The sequence below is a fragment of the Panthera tigris genome, chromosome B3 (genome assembly GCF_018350195.1).
Source record: "Panthera tigris isolate Pti1 chromosome B3, P.tigris_Pti1_mat1.1, whole genome shotgun sequence".
Classification (NCBI taxonomy): domain Eukaryota; kingdom Metazoa; phylum Chordata; class Mammalia; order Carnivora; family Felidae; genus Panthera; species Panthera tigris.
This window is the reverse complement of record NC_056665.1, coordinates 2,165,798-2,183,512: the sequence shown is the minus strand read 5'-3', so window position 1 is coordinate 2,183,512 and position 17,715 is coordinate 2,165,798. Positions and strand designations below refer to the sequence as shown.

The window sequence follows — 17,715 nt, the reverse complement described above, 5'->3', positions numbered from 1 at the left end:
ATCTACACACCGGCTCCTGACCCCTCGAAGGTTGGTGTCTGCTCACGGCTCCCTGTCCCCCGAATCGACCAGCCTGCTGTGCGCGCCGGAGAGCGCGGGGTCTGTGAACGGCTGGGTCGGGGCTCCTGCCGCCAGTGCGGCTCGGGTCTCCTTGCGTGGCCCCCGCGCCCCCCCCACTGAAGAGGCACAGGTAGGAGAGAAGCACCCAAGAGGCTGCAGGAAGGAAGGTTTCCAGCACGGTCGGCTGCCCCCCCGGGGGCCTTCGGGAGACGCTGCAGTGGGGGCGGGTGGCCGCGCCAGGGTCTCTGACACCCTGCCCCCCCGGCCCTTCCCAGGGGGAGCCAGCCGTCCCGCCTGGCCCGCGGCCAAGAGTCCACCGTCCGAGTCCACTGTGGAGCGACACGAGGTGGCTGGCGTCTTCACAGTTTCTTCTTCCTCACCACGGGGATGGGCACCACTTGGAAGATTTTGGCACCGTGGTCCTCAGTGTCCAGAGTCACCCAGGTGGGCCGGAAGCTCCCTTTAAAGCCAACGAACGCCATTTTTTCTGGAAAGCAGGGGTGAGTCACATGAACAGAAATCCCAAGAGAGTGGCTCCCACCAGGGCTCCCATCGCCCTTCCCTGCAGGCATTTCCAGGCGCCCTCTCCCAGCCGCCCCGGGCTCTGCCCCCCCGGGAGCAGCTTTGCGCCCGATGACGTCATTTGCGAGGGGCACACAGGGTCTCACCCGAGCCTCCGGTCGGCCGTGCGGGGTGGTGGCCCTGCTTTGCACAGGAGGCCCCCCCGGGGCCCCGGCCGCCTTCGGGCCGAGCCTCTGATCACCAGCGAGTCCCTGTGCCTCTCTGAAGCCCAGTGTCCCCCGTCAGCCAGCGAGTCCCTGTGCCTCTCTGAAGCCCAGCGTCCCCTGTCAGCCAGCCAGTCACACGAGGGATGACGCTCAGCTACAGGACCTCTCCCAGCTCCAACATGCCGTGGCTTTGGAAGGACTCCGTCCGAGGGTTCAGAGTAAGTGGTGCAGCCAGACTAGACGTCTAGGCCCCCGGCCCCACGCAGCGAGCCCTGCGTTGCATTCGGAGCTTAACCGAGGGAGGGGCGTGGGGCTCTCTGTCCACACTCGGGATCGGCCCGGCCTGGCGGGCGGCACACACGTGCCACCTCTGGGAAGACGCCACTTAGATCACCTCACCTACGTCAGCTTTTGGCAACAGGGTCTTAGTTAAAAAGGCAGAGGCCCCAAGATGAGTCCAGGATTGAGCCCGAGAAGATACTTCTCTGTTCTTGGGGCTCTCTTTTGGCTCGAGGGAAGGGCCTTCAGGGCCTCGGGGCTTTCCCGTGGGAGCTGCCAGGAATTGACCTCCCACATGACGGGCCACGAGCTTTGATGCTCCTCACAGGATGGCGTGGCAGCTGAGCTCCGGGTTAGAAGCGTTCGGATCCAAATTCTAATCTTGGGCAAGTTACTTAAGCGTCTGGTTCCACCCCAGACGGAAGCAACGGCACCGTGACCCGTGAACGCGCGGCAATCGCAGCGAGCTCAGCAGGTGCACAGCCGAGCACCACGCGTGGACCCCAGCGGACGTTAGCGTCTGCGGGCTTGTTCCGCCTCCCTCCCAGCCTCCCCTGGGCTCCGCGGTGACGGTGACGAGGGTCTTGCTGGGCGGGCTTCCCTGTGGGGTCTGCGCTGGGCTTCACCGCAAAAGCACCGAGGGACCTCGGACAAGCCGCAGCGATGCCTCGGGCTTTCGTTTCTCCGTCCCTCCCTACCTGGGCGTACGAGTGTCCAGCCCACCAGAACATGGAGGACAAGGCAGAGCCCCGCCTGTCCCTGTAGCGGGAGCCGGGACGGGGGCAGATCAAGCCACTTTCCTGCTGATGCTTTGGTTTAACAAGGGGAGGGGGCCCGTGCTGAGTGGACGGGTGAACAACTCAGGAAGTGGCTTCCTGTGTCTGGTCACACGTTGGGAGGAGGCTGCTGGCGTGTAGGGATGGTGAACGGGCGGCATCCGGCCTGCACATTTCGGAAGGCCACCTAGTGTCGAGGACCCTGGGGTCTGGTGGGGAGCACTGTGGTCTCGGCAAGAGGTAGCAGCAGCCTGCACACCAGGCATCTGGACTTACGTGTAGACCCCTGGTATGGATCGCTTACCTTTCAACCTGAGGTTCTTATCTGCGCCGAGCTTTTCTAACACTCGGGTCCACAGGCCCCTGGAAGTGTATCGTCCCTTCGACACCACGAGCACGATGGAGCTGTACGAGAGGAGGTGTCAGAGGCCAGGAGGGGAGAGCAGGTAAGGTGGGGGCAGTCAGCAGCGCCCAGAGGCCAGGAGGGGAGAGCAGGTAAGGTGGGGGCAGTCAGCAGCGCCCAGAGGCCAGGAGGGGAGAGCAGGTAAGGTGGGGGCAGTCAGCAGCGCCCAGAGGCCCGGCTGCGGGTTTGGGGAAAGGCCACCTGTCCCTCGTGCCGAGCGGACCAGCTCTTTCCATGCTTGACCCACATCCCGGCCTCCCTCCCACACATCTGGCCGCAGTTGGCACCCGGGGACCTCCCCACACCTGCTCTCAGCTCGCTCGCTGCCTGCACGTGTGTCTGTCCCCGGAGAGGACGGGGTAGGTGCACAGAGGAGGGACCTCGGCTTGCGTTTATTAACGCGAATGCCCTCAGCCCATTGGGTTGGGACCAGATAGAAACGTGGCGGGAGAACAAGCCAGAAGCTGGGGTCACCGTGTGCTTGGGGAGCGTTAACCTCCACGTTCACGTCACTTTCTGCTCGGTTTGCACATGGGAGATTGGGGCGAGTTTACTAGGCCCAAGGGGAGTCGTGCTCGGAGGCGGGGGGCAGGGGCCTGGAGCGAGGCGTGTGCCCAGCCGGACGGGCCCCGACTTGCAGAAGCCCAGCTTGGGGGCCCGGCGAGACTCTCTGCTCCCGGCCTTGGTCGTGTTCAGGCCCACATGTTGGGAACACAGCCTCACGGTGGCAGACTCCGCGGGGCCGGGACAGACAGGCGAGGTGAGCACCTCCCCCCCAGGAATAGCAGCCCAACGGGCTCCCGGCTCACATCTCACAGGAATCCCATAACCACAGACCACAGTCCAGACGCGGGAAAACCAGACAGGGTTCTGGAAGCCGCAGTCACCCCCGTTTGTGTCCCTTCGGGAGCAGAAGGAACACCCTTCAGATGCACCGGGCTTATCAGCCCTAGGGACAGGGAGGGGAGCTGGGGCTGCCTGGGGACGAGGCCCCAGGGGACGGCAAGGTGAAGCCAGCAGAGAGAGGGAGCATCGCACACTTGTTCTCGGCACTGGGCTCGGGCGCCGTTCCCAGGAGGCCATTTCGTCATCGTTCCAGTTCGGAGGAAAAGCTCACGTCCCTTTGGCACAGCTAGGCCTCGCCGCTCGGGAGAACCCAGACAAAGGTCGTGCCCTCTAGACTGGGCTCTGGGTTAGCTCCCAGGAGCGGGACGCAGACGGGCCTCCTCGTGCGTCACAGCATCCTGATGGGGCCAGAAGCCTGCACGCTCAGAGGTGTCCCTGTCTGCCCCGTATGGGACTGTCACGGCCTGTGAATGCCTACACTCGTCAGCACAGGGTATGGTGGCAGGGCAGAGGCCGCTCCGACAAGCCACCCGGAATTCCCACCGTGCCAGGTCGTGGCCCCTGAGAGCGAGTTGTACCCCCCGTTTAGCGAGAAACGCAAAACCGAGTTAGACGTGGCCCCGACGCGAGGAAGCGCGGGCCCTCGCCCGGGAGCGGCCACGTCCCCGGGGCTGCTGAGACTCGTGTGTTAGTAGAGGCAGAACTTTGTGGTTGCGTTGGAAGAGACCTCACCAAAGAGGTGCGCGTTAGATTGGGAAGGTGCCGGGAGTTACCAGGGATTTCTAGGAAAGGGCACAGGAGGTGCTGGGGGGAATTCAAGCCAGCAGCTGGCAGGGAGGCCGGGTCAGGCTGGGGCGGCAGAGGCCTGGCCCGTCAGGAGGTTGAGCCGGAGGGCCTGCTTCGCAGCCACAGACGGGCCGGGCCGGAGGGTGAGCGGGCAGGTGGGGGTCCGGGACCCGGTCACAGAGGAGGAAGGAATAGGGGAGTCACGCAGGAAGCCCAGACCGTGGTCCAGCCGTCTGCAAGGTTCAGGCCCACGAACCGAAACACGGTGAACGGGAGGAGGGGCCGGGCTGGGAGGCGACGGCCAAGGGCGAGGTTGGGTTCCACGGGAGACTTGTAGCCCGTCAGACGTGGCCGTGCCGGGAGAGGTGTGGGCCGGAGAACTTAAGAGCCACCGGCACTTGGATCGCATCGAAAGCGTGGGCGGGGTGAGGTCATGCTGGGAAAGCGTGTCGTGGCCGGGGAACGAGGCCAGGGCCAGGCTTCCCACTTGTAAGCGGGCAGCCCGGCCGCCTCGGCCTGACCTACATTCGCTGCCCCGCGCCCGTTAGGTCGTCAGAGGCGCGGACAGACCTCGAACGCGCCCTCGGCGCCCCCAGACCGGACGCGATGGGGGGTGGGGGTGGGGGACGCGCGCAGACTCACTTGTCGGGGATGGCCGCCACGTGACTGAACAGCTGCCACGGGACGCCCTGCAGCATGGTGCTGCCGAAGCTCGTGTGGCTCACCACGTGCCCGCGGCTGCCGTCGATCGCCACCATCTGGATGCCGTCCTCGGAGCTGGGGTACCTCGTCCCGTCCACCTGCAGGCCCAAAGCAGCACAGCTGGGAGCGGGCTTGGGGCGCCCACGTGGACCCTGAAGCCGGGCGGTCCGTGCAGCCGCTCAGAGCACAAAACCCTCTCCGAGCGGCTCTCCGGGGCCCTCTGTGTGGGTGGGCGCTGGGAAAGGGACCTTACTTGGCTGCAAGGTCTGCGCGGATGCGATTAAGTTAAGGATCTTGAGATGAGGTCATCCTGGATTTAGGGCCCGTCCTAAATCCGGCGATGGGTGTCCTCGTAGGAGGAAGGAAGGGGCGGTGTGGGGCCCAGACACCCAGGGTGAAGGCCGTGCGAGGACAGAGGCTGATGCTGGGGGCGGGGGGGGGGGGGCACGTCCACAACCCGGGGGACGTCAGCAGAAGCCTCGGGCAGACGGTCTCAGAGCCTCCGGGGGGACCCGGCCCTGCCGAGCCCCCGCTTGGAGGCTTCCGTCCTCCAGGATGGCCAGAGAACAAGTTTCTTTTGTGGCGGGCAACCCTGGCTTGTGGTCGTCGGTGACAACAGCCCCGGGACATAACACCGCCTCCCCCTGCGGCCAAGCAGCGCCCCTGCAGGGGCCGGAACCACTCACCTCAATGTAAGCCGTGTCGCTCAGGAGGTGGAAGAAACGCTCCCTGGAACTCTGCATCTTCACCTCCAGGAAGCGGTCCTTTGTCTTCTGGAAAGCAAGTAAGACCGGCTGCCCTGGCTGGGTTGGCGCCACGGGCACGGCCTGACGGGGGCAGCCGCCTCCCCGCACCCCCGGCCACCCCGGGACCGGACGGGGGGGCCGAGCGGGTGTCCGGAAGGGGCCCTAACGTGACGGCCGCTCACCAGCTGGGCTCCACGGAGCTTCCTGGGCATCGGCACGTCCACCACCGCTCTCTCGGCGAACCTGGGGTAGGCGGTGGCCGTGCAGTCGCTGACGCCCGCGTTCTTGGGGATCAGGGCCTTGATCCTGATTCGCTCGCAGCCTTTCACGGAGCAGAAGGCGAACCTCTCCCTCTCGTTCTGGGCTCTCAGCTTCAGGAACAACAGCCTGCGTGCGGGGACCGCGGCCGGGCTCGCTCATGCGTTCGCCACCCTCCTCCCCCTCTGTCTTCACGTCACCTCCCAAGCCCCACGCTGGCCCCCGCGGTGAGACCCACGGGCCTTACGAGATGGCTACCAGGCCGTGTCTGCCACGGGGTCACGTGTGGTCCGAGAGAGAAACGAGCACCCGGGCGTCAAAGCTCGCAACGCCAATGGGGACCGTTTTCTGGGCACGTGCCCTTTGCCACGCTCCGCACGGGCCGTGAGTGGACACGCCATCTCGCTTAACCCTCAGACGGTCCCGTCCAGTAGGTGCCGTCACCGCCCCGCTTTCTCGGACTCCGAGCGGCTGACTGACTCGGGACCACATGGGAGGACGGTCACAGAGCCGGGCCACCCCGTCACTGTGCCTGGTGAGGGGAGCCTTCCTCACTATACTTTTCTCGAAACTGCATCTTTTCCCCGATTGTTGGACAGGACTAGACGCCGCGGGGGTGGTGCAGGGGGTCGGCTGACGAGGAAACTGAGGCACTAACTTAGGACTTGTCACCGTTCCTCCTGCTGAGAAACGACCTTCCAGGCTGACTCCCATGCCTGCAGCATTTGAAAGGCTGTTCCCGTGCCGACCCCTCTCTGGGAGCCGCCTGCGCCCGGACGGCCCGGCGAGCTGGGTTCCTGCCATGATGCCATGACCTCCACCCACCGTCGCACAGCCGGTCGTGCCAGGGAAGCACCTGGACGCGCAGAGGGGCCGATCGAGACTTCAGATGGGCCCCAGGTATCGGGAAAGCCCAGTGCTTTGGGTCCTGTAACCCGGCTCGCAGCCCCCAAGGGTGTCACCGAATTAAAGCACAGCCTAATCACCACCAGGCACTGACGGTGGGTATGGAGGTCGGCCTGCAGAGGCTGGGCTTCCCGGTCCACCCCTCCGTACCCTGAGTCTTGGGGTGGGGGCTGTGGGGCGTCCGCGATTACGCGGTGCCTCCTGGGGCCGGCAGGCACACCTGGGGACTTTGTCGGTTGGCGCTGTCCTCCAACGGTTCCATCAGCCTAAGTCTCTGTTGCCTCTTCACCTGTGGCCTTGTCTCCCCCACGAGTGGTTTAGAATTTATGTGAAAATCGGGTGCCATTTATTTCCCCCCCCAAACCTAGCATTTTACTAATGCCTCTGATTTTCAAATTCTAATTTTTCTCTCATCAAATTGATAAAACCATGTCTGAGAGAGAGAGAGAGTGCCCCTGCTAGGTATTTCCTTATCGCTGATTGCAATCAAGAGAGGGAACACGGCCATCAAGGGATCCTTTACGGCTACTCCCTAGGGGGATGGCTGTAAGCGGCCTCACCGCTCGGACATTGTTGGCATTCCGGAGGCGTTGGACTTACTCTCTTTTTCAGGGAGGGGACCGGACAGCTCCCTATTCTCCACAGACACTCCATCCCTGTTATCCCTCCACTGAGCAGCGCCTAGTGCCGTCCAGCAAAGGGTGAGTGACGGCTCTGGGGACAGGTGGACCCGGGTTCGAAATGAACCGTGACAAGGTTGTGCCGTGGCCTCTGGGCAGGACCCCGCTATTTCCTCTGTCCCTTCTTTGTCCCCTTCTGGATGAGGGATGAGGTCATCTGCTCCCCCTGGCTTGGGAGGACCCGAGGGAACGGACCGTGTCTCCTCCGTTTAAGGAAAAGCTGCTTTTGCTTTTTGCCTGAAATGGGCCTATTTCCTCCCATCCCCGTGTACATTCACGAATATTTACCCCTAGCTTAGCAGCTTGGAAAATGTCACTGGCGGATGGAACCTGAGTTCGGCCCCTGAGTCGAAGCCCCTGGGAAAGCGTTCTCCGTCAACGGCAGGTAACCCGGTGGGGGTTGGCCTGCTGGGAGGGCCAGGGACACGGCCCGGGGCCGAGCCGCCCTCCCGCGGCCACGGCGGGGGTCCTCACCCTGAGTCCTCGTCCCAGTAGTAGTGGCCTCTGCCCGTAAAGCTCTGTTCCACCTTGTCCATCTGGAGGGTCCGCACGAAGGTGCCCGTCTTGGATGTCTGCTTCAGCAGGCGGTTGTGGACGTCGGACAGAATGGAGAAGGACGTGCCGCGGGGGTAGCAGAACCCCACTCGGATCCAGTCGCCCCTAGAGGCAGGGGGGGGGGGTCAGGCCACAAGCAAGGGCGTCCGGGCCTCAGAGAGTCTGGGGCCCGCCTGGAGAGAGACCAGAGAATTCTCCCCCAGACGGCACCTCCATTTCTGCTGGGGGGGCGGGGGGGGGCGGGGCGTAACCATCCGGCTGCCAAGTGTTGGGGGCAGGGAGCGTGGCTGGCGGAGCGAGGGGCTCCCTGGGCGCCGCCCGGGCCTAGGTTGGGGTGCTGCCCTGCAGCTCAGCCCCTCCTGGTCCAGCCCGGTCTCAGGGCTCATTTCATCTCTTTCGGTGTCATTTTCCATATCTACTTGGCGTCCGTGTCCCAGGAGCACGTGACAAGTGACAGGCACAGACAGCGCCCGAACATCGACGCCGGAGGCCAGATCTGGGCGGGAATGCTGTCGTGCTGCACCTCGAGGGGACGCTGGCCCCCGCTCCCATGCGGGGCGTAGGGAGGCCCGCGGAGCCAGGATTTCTGCCCGAGCCCGGCCGCGCCCGGGGCAGGGGGGCTCCGCCCCGGGGCTCAGATTCTGGACTACTGGGTGCCCTCGGCCCCTCCGCAGGGGTGACGTGGGCCGGCCTGCGGTCCCGAGGCGTCACCGCTGCCTGGGGCTCCGTCGGAGCGGCTGCGCCCACTTACTTGTTGAAGTTGATGAGCCAGATGGCCAGCTCGGCGGGCGCCGGCTGGTCCCAGTGCACGGTGTAGCCCTTCTGCAGGGCGACCACCGGCTGGTACTGCTGGTAATGGGTGCTCCGGGCCAGGGCCCCCTCCAGGTGGAGGGGGCGGCTGGGGAAGTCGTTCTTGATGATCTTCATCCGTAGGTTGCTGGTCTTGTAGGCCTGAATGTACATCTTTTAGGACCCGAAAAGGAAACACGACAGGACAGTTACAAGGGATTATTCCAGAGCGTCTGGTTAACATCTGACAACGGGCCCCGCTTTCAAAGGAACGTTCTCGAGGAGCCCTTTTAAGGATGCGTGAATGGACGGCTGGGGGTGCGGCCATCGCCGTTCTGCGCGATCCCGCGGACACCTTCTCAACAAAGGGCTCCGTCTGGGACACAGCGGTGGAAACACGGGAGGAGTCTCCTTAACAGTCAGATGGCGGACTCCGGGGAAGGGAAGGGAGGGGACGTGCAGGGGGGAGGAGAGCGAACTGGCTAATCCTGTGCGTGCAGCCCCCTCGCCCCCGCTGCTGTCCTGCCTGCGTCTGGGAGGCAGCTTTGGGCACGTTCCTTCTCTGTCTGCCTCCCGAGGTCTGGCCCCCGTGGCCAGGCCCCGTGTCACTACGCCCTGCGCGAAGGAGTGCCGTCTTGCTTCAGAGAAGTCCCTGAAAGCAAGACTACGAGCTCTCGGGTCCCAGGGACCCAAGAGCTGCGTTGTTTTGGGCCCGCCTCGGTGGAAATCTTGGCGTCCTGCCCTGTGGCACGGCCCCTGTGCAGGTGACACCACCGTGGCCGTGGCCAGCACAGTAGCGCAAAACTGGGCACGTGGGAGGGAGGGGTGGTCTCCCCAGTAGCTTCGGCTGCCCGTGGCACGGGGCCGTCCGGAGAACCAAAGCTTTAAGGGTATGTTACAGCACGGCGAAAGCTGTAAAGGGAAGGGGGGAGATTATGAGTAATAATGAAGCAGTAGCCGGTCAGGAGAACCGGGCAGGTGCTGACAAAGCTTTTGCACAGAAGACAAGCCCCGTGTGGGAGAGACAGGGTGCGGGGGAAGATCCAGGCCTGGTTTCGCCAGCACCCTCGCCTCCCTGTGCCCACCTGGCCCTGTGGCCCCTTCCCCTCTCTGGCACCAGCTCTCTCTCCCGCCTCTCCCGGACCCCAGGCCACCTTCCGGCTCCTTTCTCACCCACCCTCCAGTCCTGACGTCCACAGTGTCCGCCTGTATGGTGGTCTTGAGGACAGCTTCTTCATACACGTCCCCTGCCGGCCCCGGGACTCCCCTCCTACTTTAATGCTGCCGTTTTCCTGGCTATCTTCCCTCTTGCTCGTTTATTCACCATCAGCCAAATAATAGCCAATGCCAGCATCGTAATAGCTAGCTGGTATTTTCGGTTCTGTCGTGTCCCAGGTGCTGTTCCCCACGACGGCCATTGGCCACATGTGGCCCCCGAGCCCCGGAAACGTGACCGGTGTGGCTGAGGACCCACCTGGGTTTTAAATTTTGATTCATTTAAACCTCAAACCCAAAGCAGTGTAAGAGATTTTCCCACTGCACGTGACTTTATCCTTTTGGGGAGGTAGGACTAGCTTTCACTTCGTCAAATCTGCATCCAAACTGAGCGGGCTCGAAGTGGAAACCGTGTCGTGGATTTCGAAGACTTAGAGGAGGAAAAATTACATCCAGGAAAAGTACCTCACTAACGATTTTTATAAATCGATTGCATGTTGAGATGATAGGATTTTGAGTACGCTAAGTTAAAATATATCATTACGATTAATTTCCCCTGTTTCTTTTTCCTTTTTCACAGGGCCTCTGGAAAATTTAGGACCACGGGGCTGGTTTGCGTTATGTTTCCAGCGGATGGGGCCGGCGACGCACTTTGCATCCGTCATATGAACCTTAGGCCTGCAATCTCAGAAGGAGGTTCGACTATTATCCTGATTTCACAGATGAGGACACTGAGATTCCAACAGTCACCCACGGGTCTGGTTCCACATGTGTCCGCGTCTTTGCACTGACTCCAGGCACTGGGGCCTGACTTGAATCCGAGCGACCTCCCAGTGCCCTCCTCCTAGGCATTCTGCTTTCTGCCTACAACGTGGTTTTCACTTTGAATTTTTGAAAATGCTACCGGGTGGGGAGGAGAAAGAAAAAGGAAAAGAGGAGGAGGAAACCTGACTCTCTCTCTGATCGGCATGGAGCCGGGCATACGGCAGGCGCTCGCTCCTGCTGAGGGGCTGGTGACACCAGGGGTGCCCTTGCTTCCCCACCTGTGCGTAGCGCCCGCTGCAGATGGCCCCTCTCCAGTCGGGGACGTTGATGCAGTCCGGGTGCCGGACCAGCCAGTTGTCGTCCTTGGTGAGGTAGGACCCCGGGTACTCGGACACAGAGCCGTCGACATCATGGAACACGGACGTCTTATCCCCATCCATGTCCAGCTGGTTGAACCAGGGCCCCGGCTCTCCGAAGAACACTCTGGAAGTAATCTAAACAGAGCGCCGGGAAGTGAGGCTGGGCCGGAGGTGAAGGGAGACTGCAGCCCGCTCACCGGCCTCCACTCCAGACCCAACGCATTCGTTTGGCCTCTGCTCACACGAGGCCTGGCTGCTGTGGGTGACCCTGGAGAGTGCTCTGAGGTGCGGGCTCAAAGCCTGCAGAGAGGAGGGGGCACAGGAGTGTGTGTGTGTGTGCGCGCGTGCACAAGTGTGAGAGGGGGAGAGAGGTGTGTGCATGAGAAAGCACACACACGTGGGGCAACGTGTGAGAGAGGACCGTGTGCTGTGTGTCTAAGAGGGGGGTGTGTGCACCTGTTTGAGGAGGACAGTCTGTCGACACGAGCCCGTGGCGGTCTCTGTGACTGACCTCCCCCAGGCCTCGGTGGCCTGAGTAAAGAAATGAAGTCACAAGTTCTCATGCCTTTCCCTTCAGCCCGCCGGCGCGAGGCAGACGGGCAAAGGGCAAGACCAGAGGGGAGGAGAAGGAAGAAAGTTCTGGGGGATCCAGAGCCCAGACAAAGCATCCCAGGTCCCTCCCAGCCTCAAAGTGCCACCCTCCGTCCCGCCCTCCTCACCCCCAGCTCTTCATTGGCACCTGTCTGTGCCCAGGAAGACCCCATTTGTGGTGCCCTCTCAGAGAGACATGAGCGCCTTGGACACCCTGGGATTGGAGATTAACTGACCAACCCAGGTGGCCCTGTCAGAAGACTCCATGTTCAAAACCAAGGCCTGTGGAGAAACAGCCCCAGGACCTTGCGTCTGGAGGGAGGCTGTGCTGAGTCTCTGGGGGTTCAGGGCAGGGTGAGGGCAAGTGGGACGCAGCCAGACCCGACCTGTAGGGCAACCTACACTTGTACTTTTCCAGCTTGGATGCAGACGGGCTGGGGCGCGGCCCAGCCTGCTTGGAGGAAGTCGTTCGCTCCCTGCGGTGGTGGCAACGGCTCAAACTCCAGCCCCGGGGGACTTGTGAATCACCACCCGAAGTCTGGATTTGCCCAGAGCCTGCCCCAGCACCTCACTCACCGGGACATCCTCAAAGGCAATGTTGGTCACATTGTTATGGGGGCAGCTCTGCCAGGCGTTGTTCAGCCGGAAGGCCAGGGCACTGGTGTGCCGGCCCTCCAGGGCCACAAACTTGCGGAAGGTGCAGTTCTGGATGTTGATGGGGCCGTCATAGAACTGAATTCCTCGGATCGGAAAATTCCTACAGAGTTAAGGAAGTGAGAGGTCAGCCTGTTGGCCACGTTACGCCACCGAGTTGTTTGCACCCTTCAAGGCGATGGAAACACAGACTTTCTGGGTAAACCGTCCTGATCCCCACCTCCTGCCACTCCTTGCTGCAGGGCATTATTGATTCATTCATCAGTTCATGAGAAAGTATTTATAGACACGGTAAATGTCAATAAATGCTAGATGACTTGGAAGGTTGGATGGATGGATGGATGGAAGGAAGGAAGGTTGGATGGATGGGTAGATGGATGAAAGGAAGGAAAGAAGGAAGAATGGATGGGTGGGTGGATGGATGGATGGAAGGAAGGAAGGGTGGGTGGATGGATGGATGGATAGATGAAAGAGAAGGAAGGATGGATGGGTGGATGGATGGAAGGAAGGAAAGAAAAGGAAGGAAAGAAGGAAGAATGGATGGATGGATGGATGGAAGGAAGGAAGGAAAGAAAAGGAAGGAAAGAAGGAAGAATGGAAGGGTGGGTGGGTGGATGGATGGAAGGATAGATGGAGGAATGGATGGATGGATGGAAATGTGTTTAGTTGCTGGCTTGGGGGTTGGGGAATCGTCCTCTATTCAAACACTTGCCCCAGTTTTTCCATCCTGTTAAGAGTCATTGGGTAAATACCATAAATACTCTGTAGAATGCCAGTATTGTGTCCCTTGGGAGACTAGAGCCATTAGTCATTATTTAGTCTCAGTTGCCATAACCATTTAATCAGATTAAGACCCAAATGGGTTTCCTCTGAGTAAGCCTTTCAATTGTGAGTCTGTTGGGTCTGGAAAACAGGCGAGGGGGAAGACCGAACGGAAGGGGATGATGCTGTAGCGAGATAACGCGCGTGACCTTTCAGAGCATGTAACCCTACAGGAGCGGCAGGCCCCGCTGGGAAGGCAAGACTGTGGGCTGTCAAAGGACCCCAAGAAGGCTCCGATCTCCAGGAGTCAGGGAGAGGATGGGAGGCGGAGGTAGAAAGGACCGGAGAACGGGCAACTTGGCTCAGCAGAGGGCGGGGACTCAGAGACTCCTCTCCTCTGCCCTCGGACTCCTGCACGGGGCCTGGCAAGGGCCAGCTGGGCTTCTCGGTGACCCTGAATCTAGGCCGGTTTGTTCTGGAAGCCCAATGTGCATGGTTCTGCTGGTATCTGTGCCTCTGGGCCAGGTCCCCTCCTTCCACAGCTGGCATGAAGGAGGGAGGGCAGAAAGAGGGAAAGAAGCATAGAGAAGGGTCTGTCCCTGGGAGGATACACCGCAGCCCCCCGTCTTCTACCTGGGGCTCCCCTCCCCACATGCAGGTCCCCCGGGAAAGCCCGGATCACACCAGCCTTGGTGTGTGCCTTCAGTCGACACCAAGGACTTCCCGCGTTTCTGCATCTTTAAAAGCAGTCGATTCGCGTTGGTGCCTTGAATCCTGGTTCTCAGGGGGTGCCTCCGGGCACTGTTCAAGTTAAGGCATCTTGGGAACCAGCCACTCTTACTGGCTGTGTATGCAAAGCGTATGCTTACTTTTCATCTAAGCCCAACCCAGGACCATTGCGGACGAATCCCTCGTGACCAGGAGGACACGGTCCCTGCTCACAATCGCCGCGTGAGGGACTTGCCTGGTTCAGCAGAACTGTCGGGCCTCCATAAACAAACTCAGCCCTGAAAGTCATCAGAACATTCCGGCCCCGGAGGGCTGGTAACTCTCAGCAAAAAAAGGCCCAAGTACGCAGATCCAGAGTTACTCATAAACACCATCCAAAGGGGCTGGTCTATCGCTGCGACCAGAGACCAGGGCTCCCAGACCACTTGCGCCAAAGGAGGCCGTGGTTCTGTCCGCAGAATCTTTGCAAAGGCGCACGTCCACTGGGGTGGGAGCTCCGGGCCCGTGTCCTGCCCACAGAGGCAGGGATTATATTTCCCCGGAGAAAGGCTGGGGGGAAGCTCTGGGGGCAGGAGGGCTCTCGGGGAGCAGACCCCCGTGCGTCTGCCCGGCTCAGAGCCTGGCCGTCGGGTTTGGGTTCACGTCTGAGCAGAATCACCATCAGACGGGGGACAGACGTCTCAGACGGGGGACAGACGTCCTCACACCGACCCAGCTGAGGCTCCCTCGGGAACTGACCAAGCCCCTCTGCTCTGTGAACTGGTCAGCTCTCCCGGTCCCCCCTCCTCCAGCCGTCTGGCCAGCCTCCCCCCGCTTTGCCTGAAACACCTTCTGCAACAGAGAGCCCGGGACCCCTCAGGACAGCCCTACGGTTCTGCTGACGAACAGGCCTGGCCGTCAGACAGTTCTTCCCGCACTAAACTCCTTCTAACCGTGGGGCCCATGGGGAATGAGTTCCGTCTTGTAAGCGTCTGGAAGCCCCGACCACGTGTGACGTCGCCTCCCGTGCTGGTCCCCCTCGTCTGACCCCTGAACTCCTGACCGGAGTTCCCAGTCTGCGTGTGACACAGCGCTGGGCTCTGTCACCTTCCTGGGTATCGTCCTCCAAGCGTGCTTTGGCCCATCTCTCTCTCCCCCGACCCCAGAAGTGGGTGCGATGCTCCGAGTAGGGTGCTATCAGAGGAACCCCCGGCCGTGGACCCCAGACACCGTAGCCCTAGAACCACCCCGTGCATCTGGACCATCAGGTCCCCCTGCCGACTGCCATTCGACACTGAACGCTTGATTTCTCTCTCCCGTTCTAGACCTCAGCCCACCGCCGGCCAACCTCCCTTGTTTCAGTGACTCCTCTGACTGGTAACTGACAGGGGGGTTCACAGTCGACAGGCGGAGATCTCCCACGAGCATCCTTCCGTCTGTGGCTGCCACTCGGCTTAAGGCACGCAGGACGAGGAAGCCTCCGCGGCTGCAAACCTACTGGCCTATAGGGAGGGTCCTCCCGCTGTGGTCCAGGCCGCCGGGGCCCCAGATCCTGTTGTCCATCATCTCCGTCCCCACGTTGCCACTCTCGCCGACGAACAGGCTGTTCTTGATCTCCTGCTTGGAGCCATCATCATACGGGAAGGTCCCGCCGCTGTGGGGAGGAGGCGTCTGGAATGAGCCGTCCGCAGCCGGCTTCCCGCACAGGGCTCGGCACGAGGACAGCTGCTCTTACCTGGCCAGGGTCAGGCCGATGCCGTTATCAGCGAACCTGGGGACGAGAGCGGACGGTCAGAGCCTGCCCTTGCGCCACGGCCAGGGACGTGGCCGAGGGCGGGACGCTTCCCTGTCCCTGGCGTCACACGTGGATACCGTGTGGGGAAGGGGCTGCGGGCTCTCCCACCCTGCGCGGCAAGCTCGCCTCCCGCTCGACGTCCGCTCGCGGACAGTGGCCTCCAGCATCGCCCCCACGCTGCTGACTCCAGGGCTCGTGGGAGGTTGGATCAGGGGGACGTGAAGGACCTCGCCACTCTCGGGGCCGGCCCCGGGTGACGGCGGGGTACGTGCGGGCGGGTTGCACTCCCCTTAGCCACGCCCACTCCCATTTCAGCCACAGCGGGAAGGACAGACGGACGGCTGGTGCCACGTCTCCCGGGGAGGCAGGCAGGCGCCGGCCCCGGGGCCCCGGGGGGCCCGGGAAGGGCGGGACCCGGTGTCACAATTGCGCTGTGGCCCTGCTTTGGTGTCCCAGGAGTTGAAATTTCAAGCCCCGGTCCAACCGTTTCCTAGTTGTGTGACCTCCCGGGAAAGTCACTGAGCTCAGCCTCAGTTGACCATCTCTAAAAATGGAGATAATTTGCATCTTTGAGAAGCACAGTGAGGAAGGAAGGCAAATGAGGATGCTGCACGCAGCAGGTGCCTGGGACATGCTGGCCTTCTCTTCCTTCCCTCCTTCCGACGACTGGCTCCGTGGCCCGAGAGAGCCTCACCCCGTGGCAAGTACGACCCCCAGTACCCGGCATGTGTTGTTTTCAGGGGTCTCGGGGGTGGGGGCGGGTCGCTGCCTCTGCCTGGCCGGGGACTGATCAGAAGGCCGACGTCCGTGTGCCTGTTTCCTCCCTGCCCCGCTCTCCCCTCCCCCATGCGGGGGAGGCACCCCCCACCCCGTCCTCGTGTCAGGACCCCGTGCCCGGTCCTCACCGGCAGCTGTCCAGCCACACGTCCCCGCCGCGCAGCCAGGCCCCGTGGTCCTGGTTCTTGTAGGCGGTGAAGTGTTTGATGATGGCCGGCTCCCGGGGCTTCAGCGGGTCGGCATCCTGATGAGGGCTGTACCTGGAGCACGCCACGGGGAGGGCACAGGTGGCCGTGTCGGGGGGGCGCCTCAGCCGACCCCCCTCTGGGCCGAGAGCTTCTCTCCGCACACACAGAAGCAAGGAGTCCTTCCTCCAGGGCCCCAGCCCCACCCAGGCTACAGACAGGCCACTGCTCTCGTCCGTGGGCACCGAGGAGCCCCCACCCCACCCCGCCCGGGGGGGGGGGGGTGTCCAGGCACAGCGCGAACTGGCGGGGCCCCACCCCGGTGTGCGGCATGGCCCCTGGAAGGAGAGTGAGCTGCCCAGCGGCCTGGTAACCTGGGGGGCCCTTGGCCTAAAGCCTCTTCCGGAATCCAGCTCGTTGGCTACAAAACGGGGCACGGAGCCCAGCTGCTCAGTGTGTCCGGACCAGCAAAAGCCACCCATCGGCGTTATCACGGACCCTAGTGCCACCCACTTCCGACGTAGACCGACGCCTCGGTCTCTAAAGGGCGCTGGTGTTTCTAATACCCTCGAGGTGTCGATGGCACCCGTGGAAAGCAGCCGCTGGCCTTCGGCTGAGCTCTGGATTGTTCTGGATTGCTTTGTGGGCACAACCCGCACGTCCCTTTAGACCTCGGCCCAACCCAGTCCTACCGACCGTGCAGGTACTGGCTTTGCTGAGGGATCCAGGAACCTCTAGAGATTTCTGTTTCCCTTCGGCTGCTGTAGCATAAACCCTAATTCAGTCTTCGCCCCGCTCGGGCTTTCCGCATCGGACCCCCAGCAGCTAGCTCACGGTCCAGGACGTAGAAAGTGCTCACTAGACACTGACGAGTGAGTGAGCGAACGAGCGGACGAACGAACGAATGAGTGGAGAGGATGGGGCTGGGTCAAGAGGTCAGCAGGGAGGGAGTGCGTCCCCACGGGTCATCTACCTGGCAGAGATGATGGACAGGAAGGGCCGCTTGTCCTTGGCAGAGGCCTCCGTAGTTTTGACCCCGTTGTCAATGATCATGCCCGCCTGCGGGGGAGGAGACGGTCAGGGACGCGTCCACGGCCACGGCAGGTGGCAGGCACCTCGTCACGCCACGCACACTCTTAAACGTTCCAGTAACGCCGGCTCTGCTCTCAGGACGCATTAGTGGAGGCAAGGGGTCTGCAGTGAGGGAGGGGAGGAGCCCACGCTTCTGCTCTGCTCAGGGCGAATCTGAGGTGTTCACGAAGGAACCAAGAGGTCTGGGGGCTAAGTGTCTTGTCCAGGGCCACGGAGCTAAGTCCGTGACCAGAAGTCACCTTGCTTTGGGCGGTTACAAGCCCAGGCCCAACGTCAGGGGCTACGGGAAGTGTGTCTG

General features: G+C 62.1%; 1 protein-coding gene across 1 annotated transcript in view; it reads right to left on the bottom strand.

Annotated features, from left to right (window-relative positions):
• Positions 1–419: 419 nt before the first annotated feature.
• Positions 420–17,715, bottom strand: part of LOC102952897 (cell migration inducing hyaluronidase 1) — a 48,790-nt gene continuing 31,494 nt past the window's right edge. The window contains exons 16-28 of the mRNA XM_042987761.1: positions 17,299–17,384; positions 16,269–16,400; positions 15,304–15,339; positions 15,067–15,222; positions 12,021–12,201; positions 10,773–10,988; positions 8,477–8,688; positions 7,645–7,830; positions 5,509–5,713; positions 5,267–5,353; positions 4,521–4,678; positions 2,148–2,248; positions 420–547 (exon numbers count right to left, since the gene is read on the bottom strand). Coding sequence (XP_042843695.1) covers positions 420–547; positions 2,148–2,248; positions 4,521–4,678; positions 5,267–5,353; positions 5,509–5,713; positions 7,645–7,830; positions 8,477–8,688; positions 10,773–10,988; positions 12,021–12,201; positions 15,067–15,222; positions 15,304–15,339; positions 16,269–16,400; positions 17,299–17,384 — 1,884 coding nt within the window. The remainder of the gene's footprint in view (positions 548–2,147; positions 2,249–4,520; positions 4,679–5,266; positions 5,354–5,508; positions 5,714–7,644; positions 7,831–8,476; positions 8,689–10,772; positions 10,989–12,020; positions 12,202–15,066; positions 15,223–15,303; positions 15,340–16,268; positions 16,401–17,298; positions 17,385–17,715) is intronic.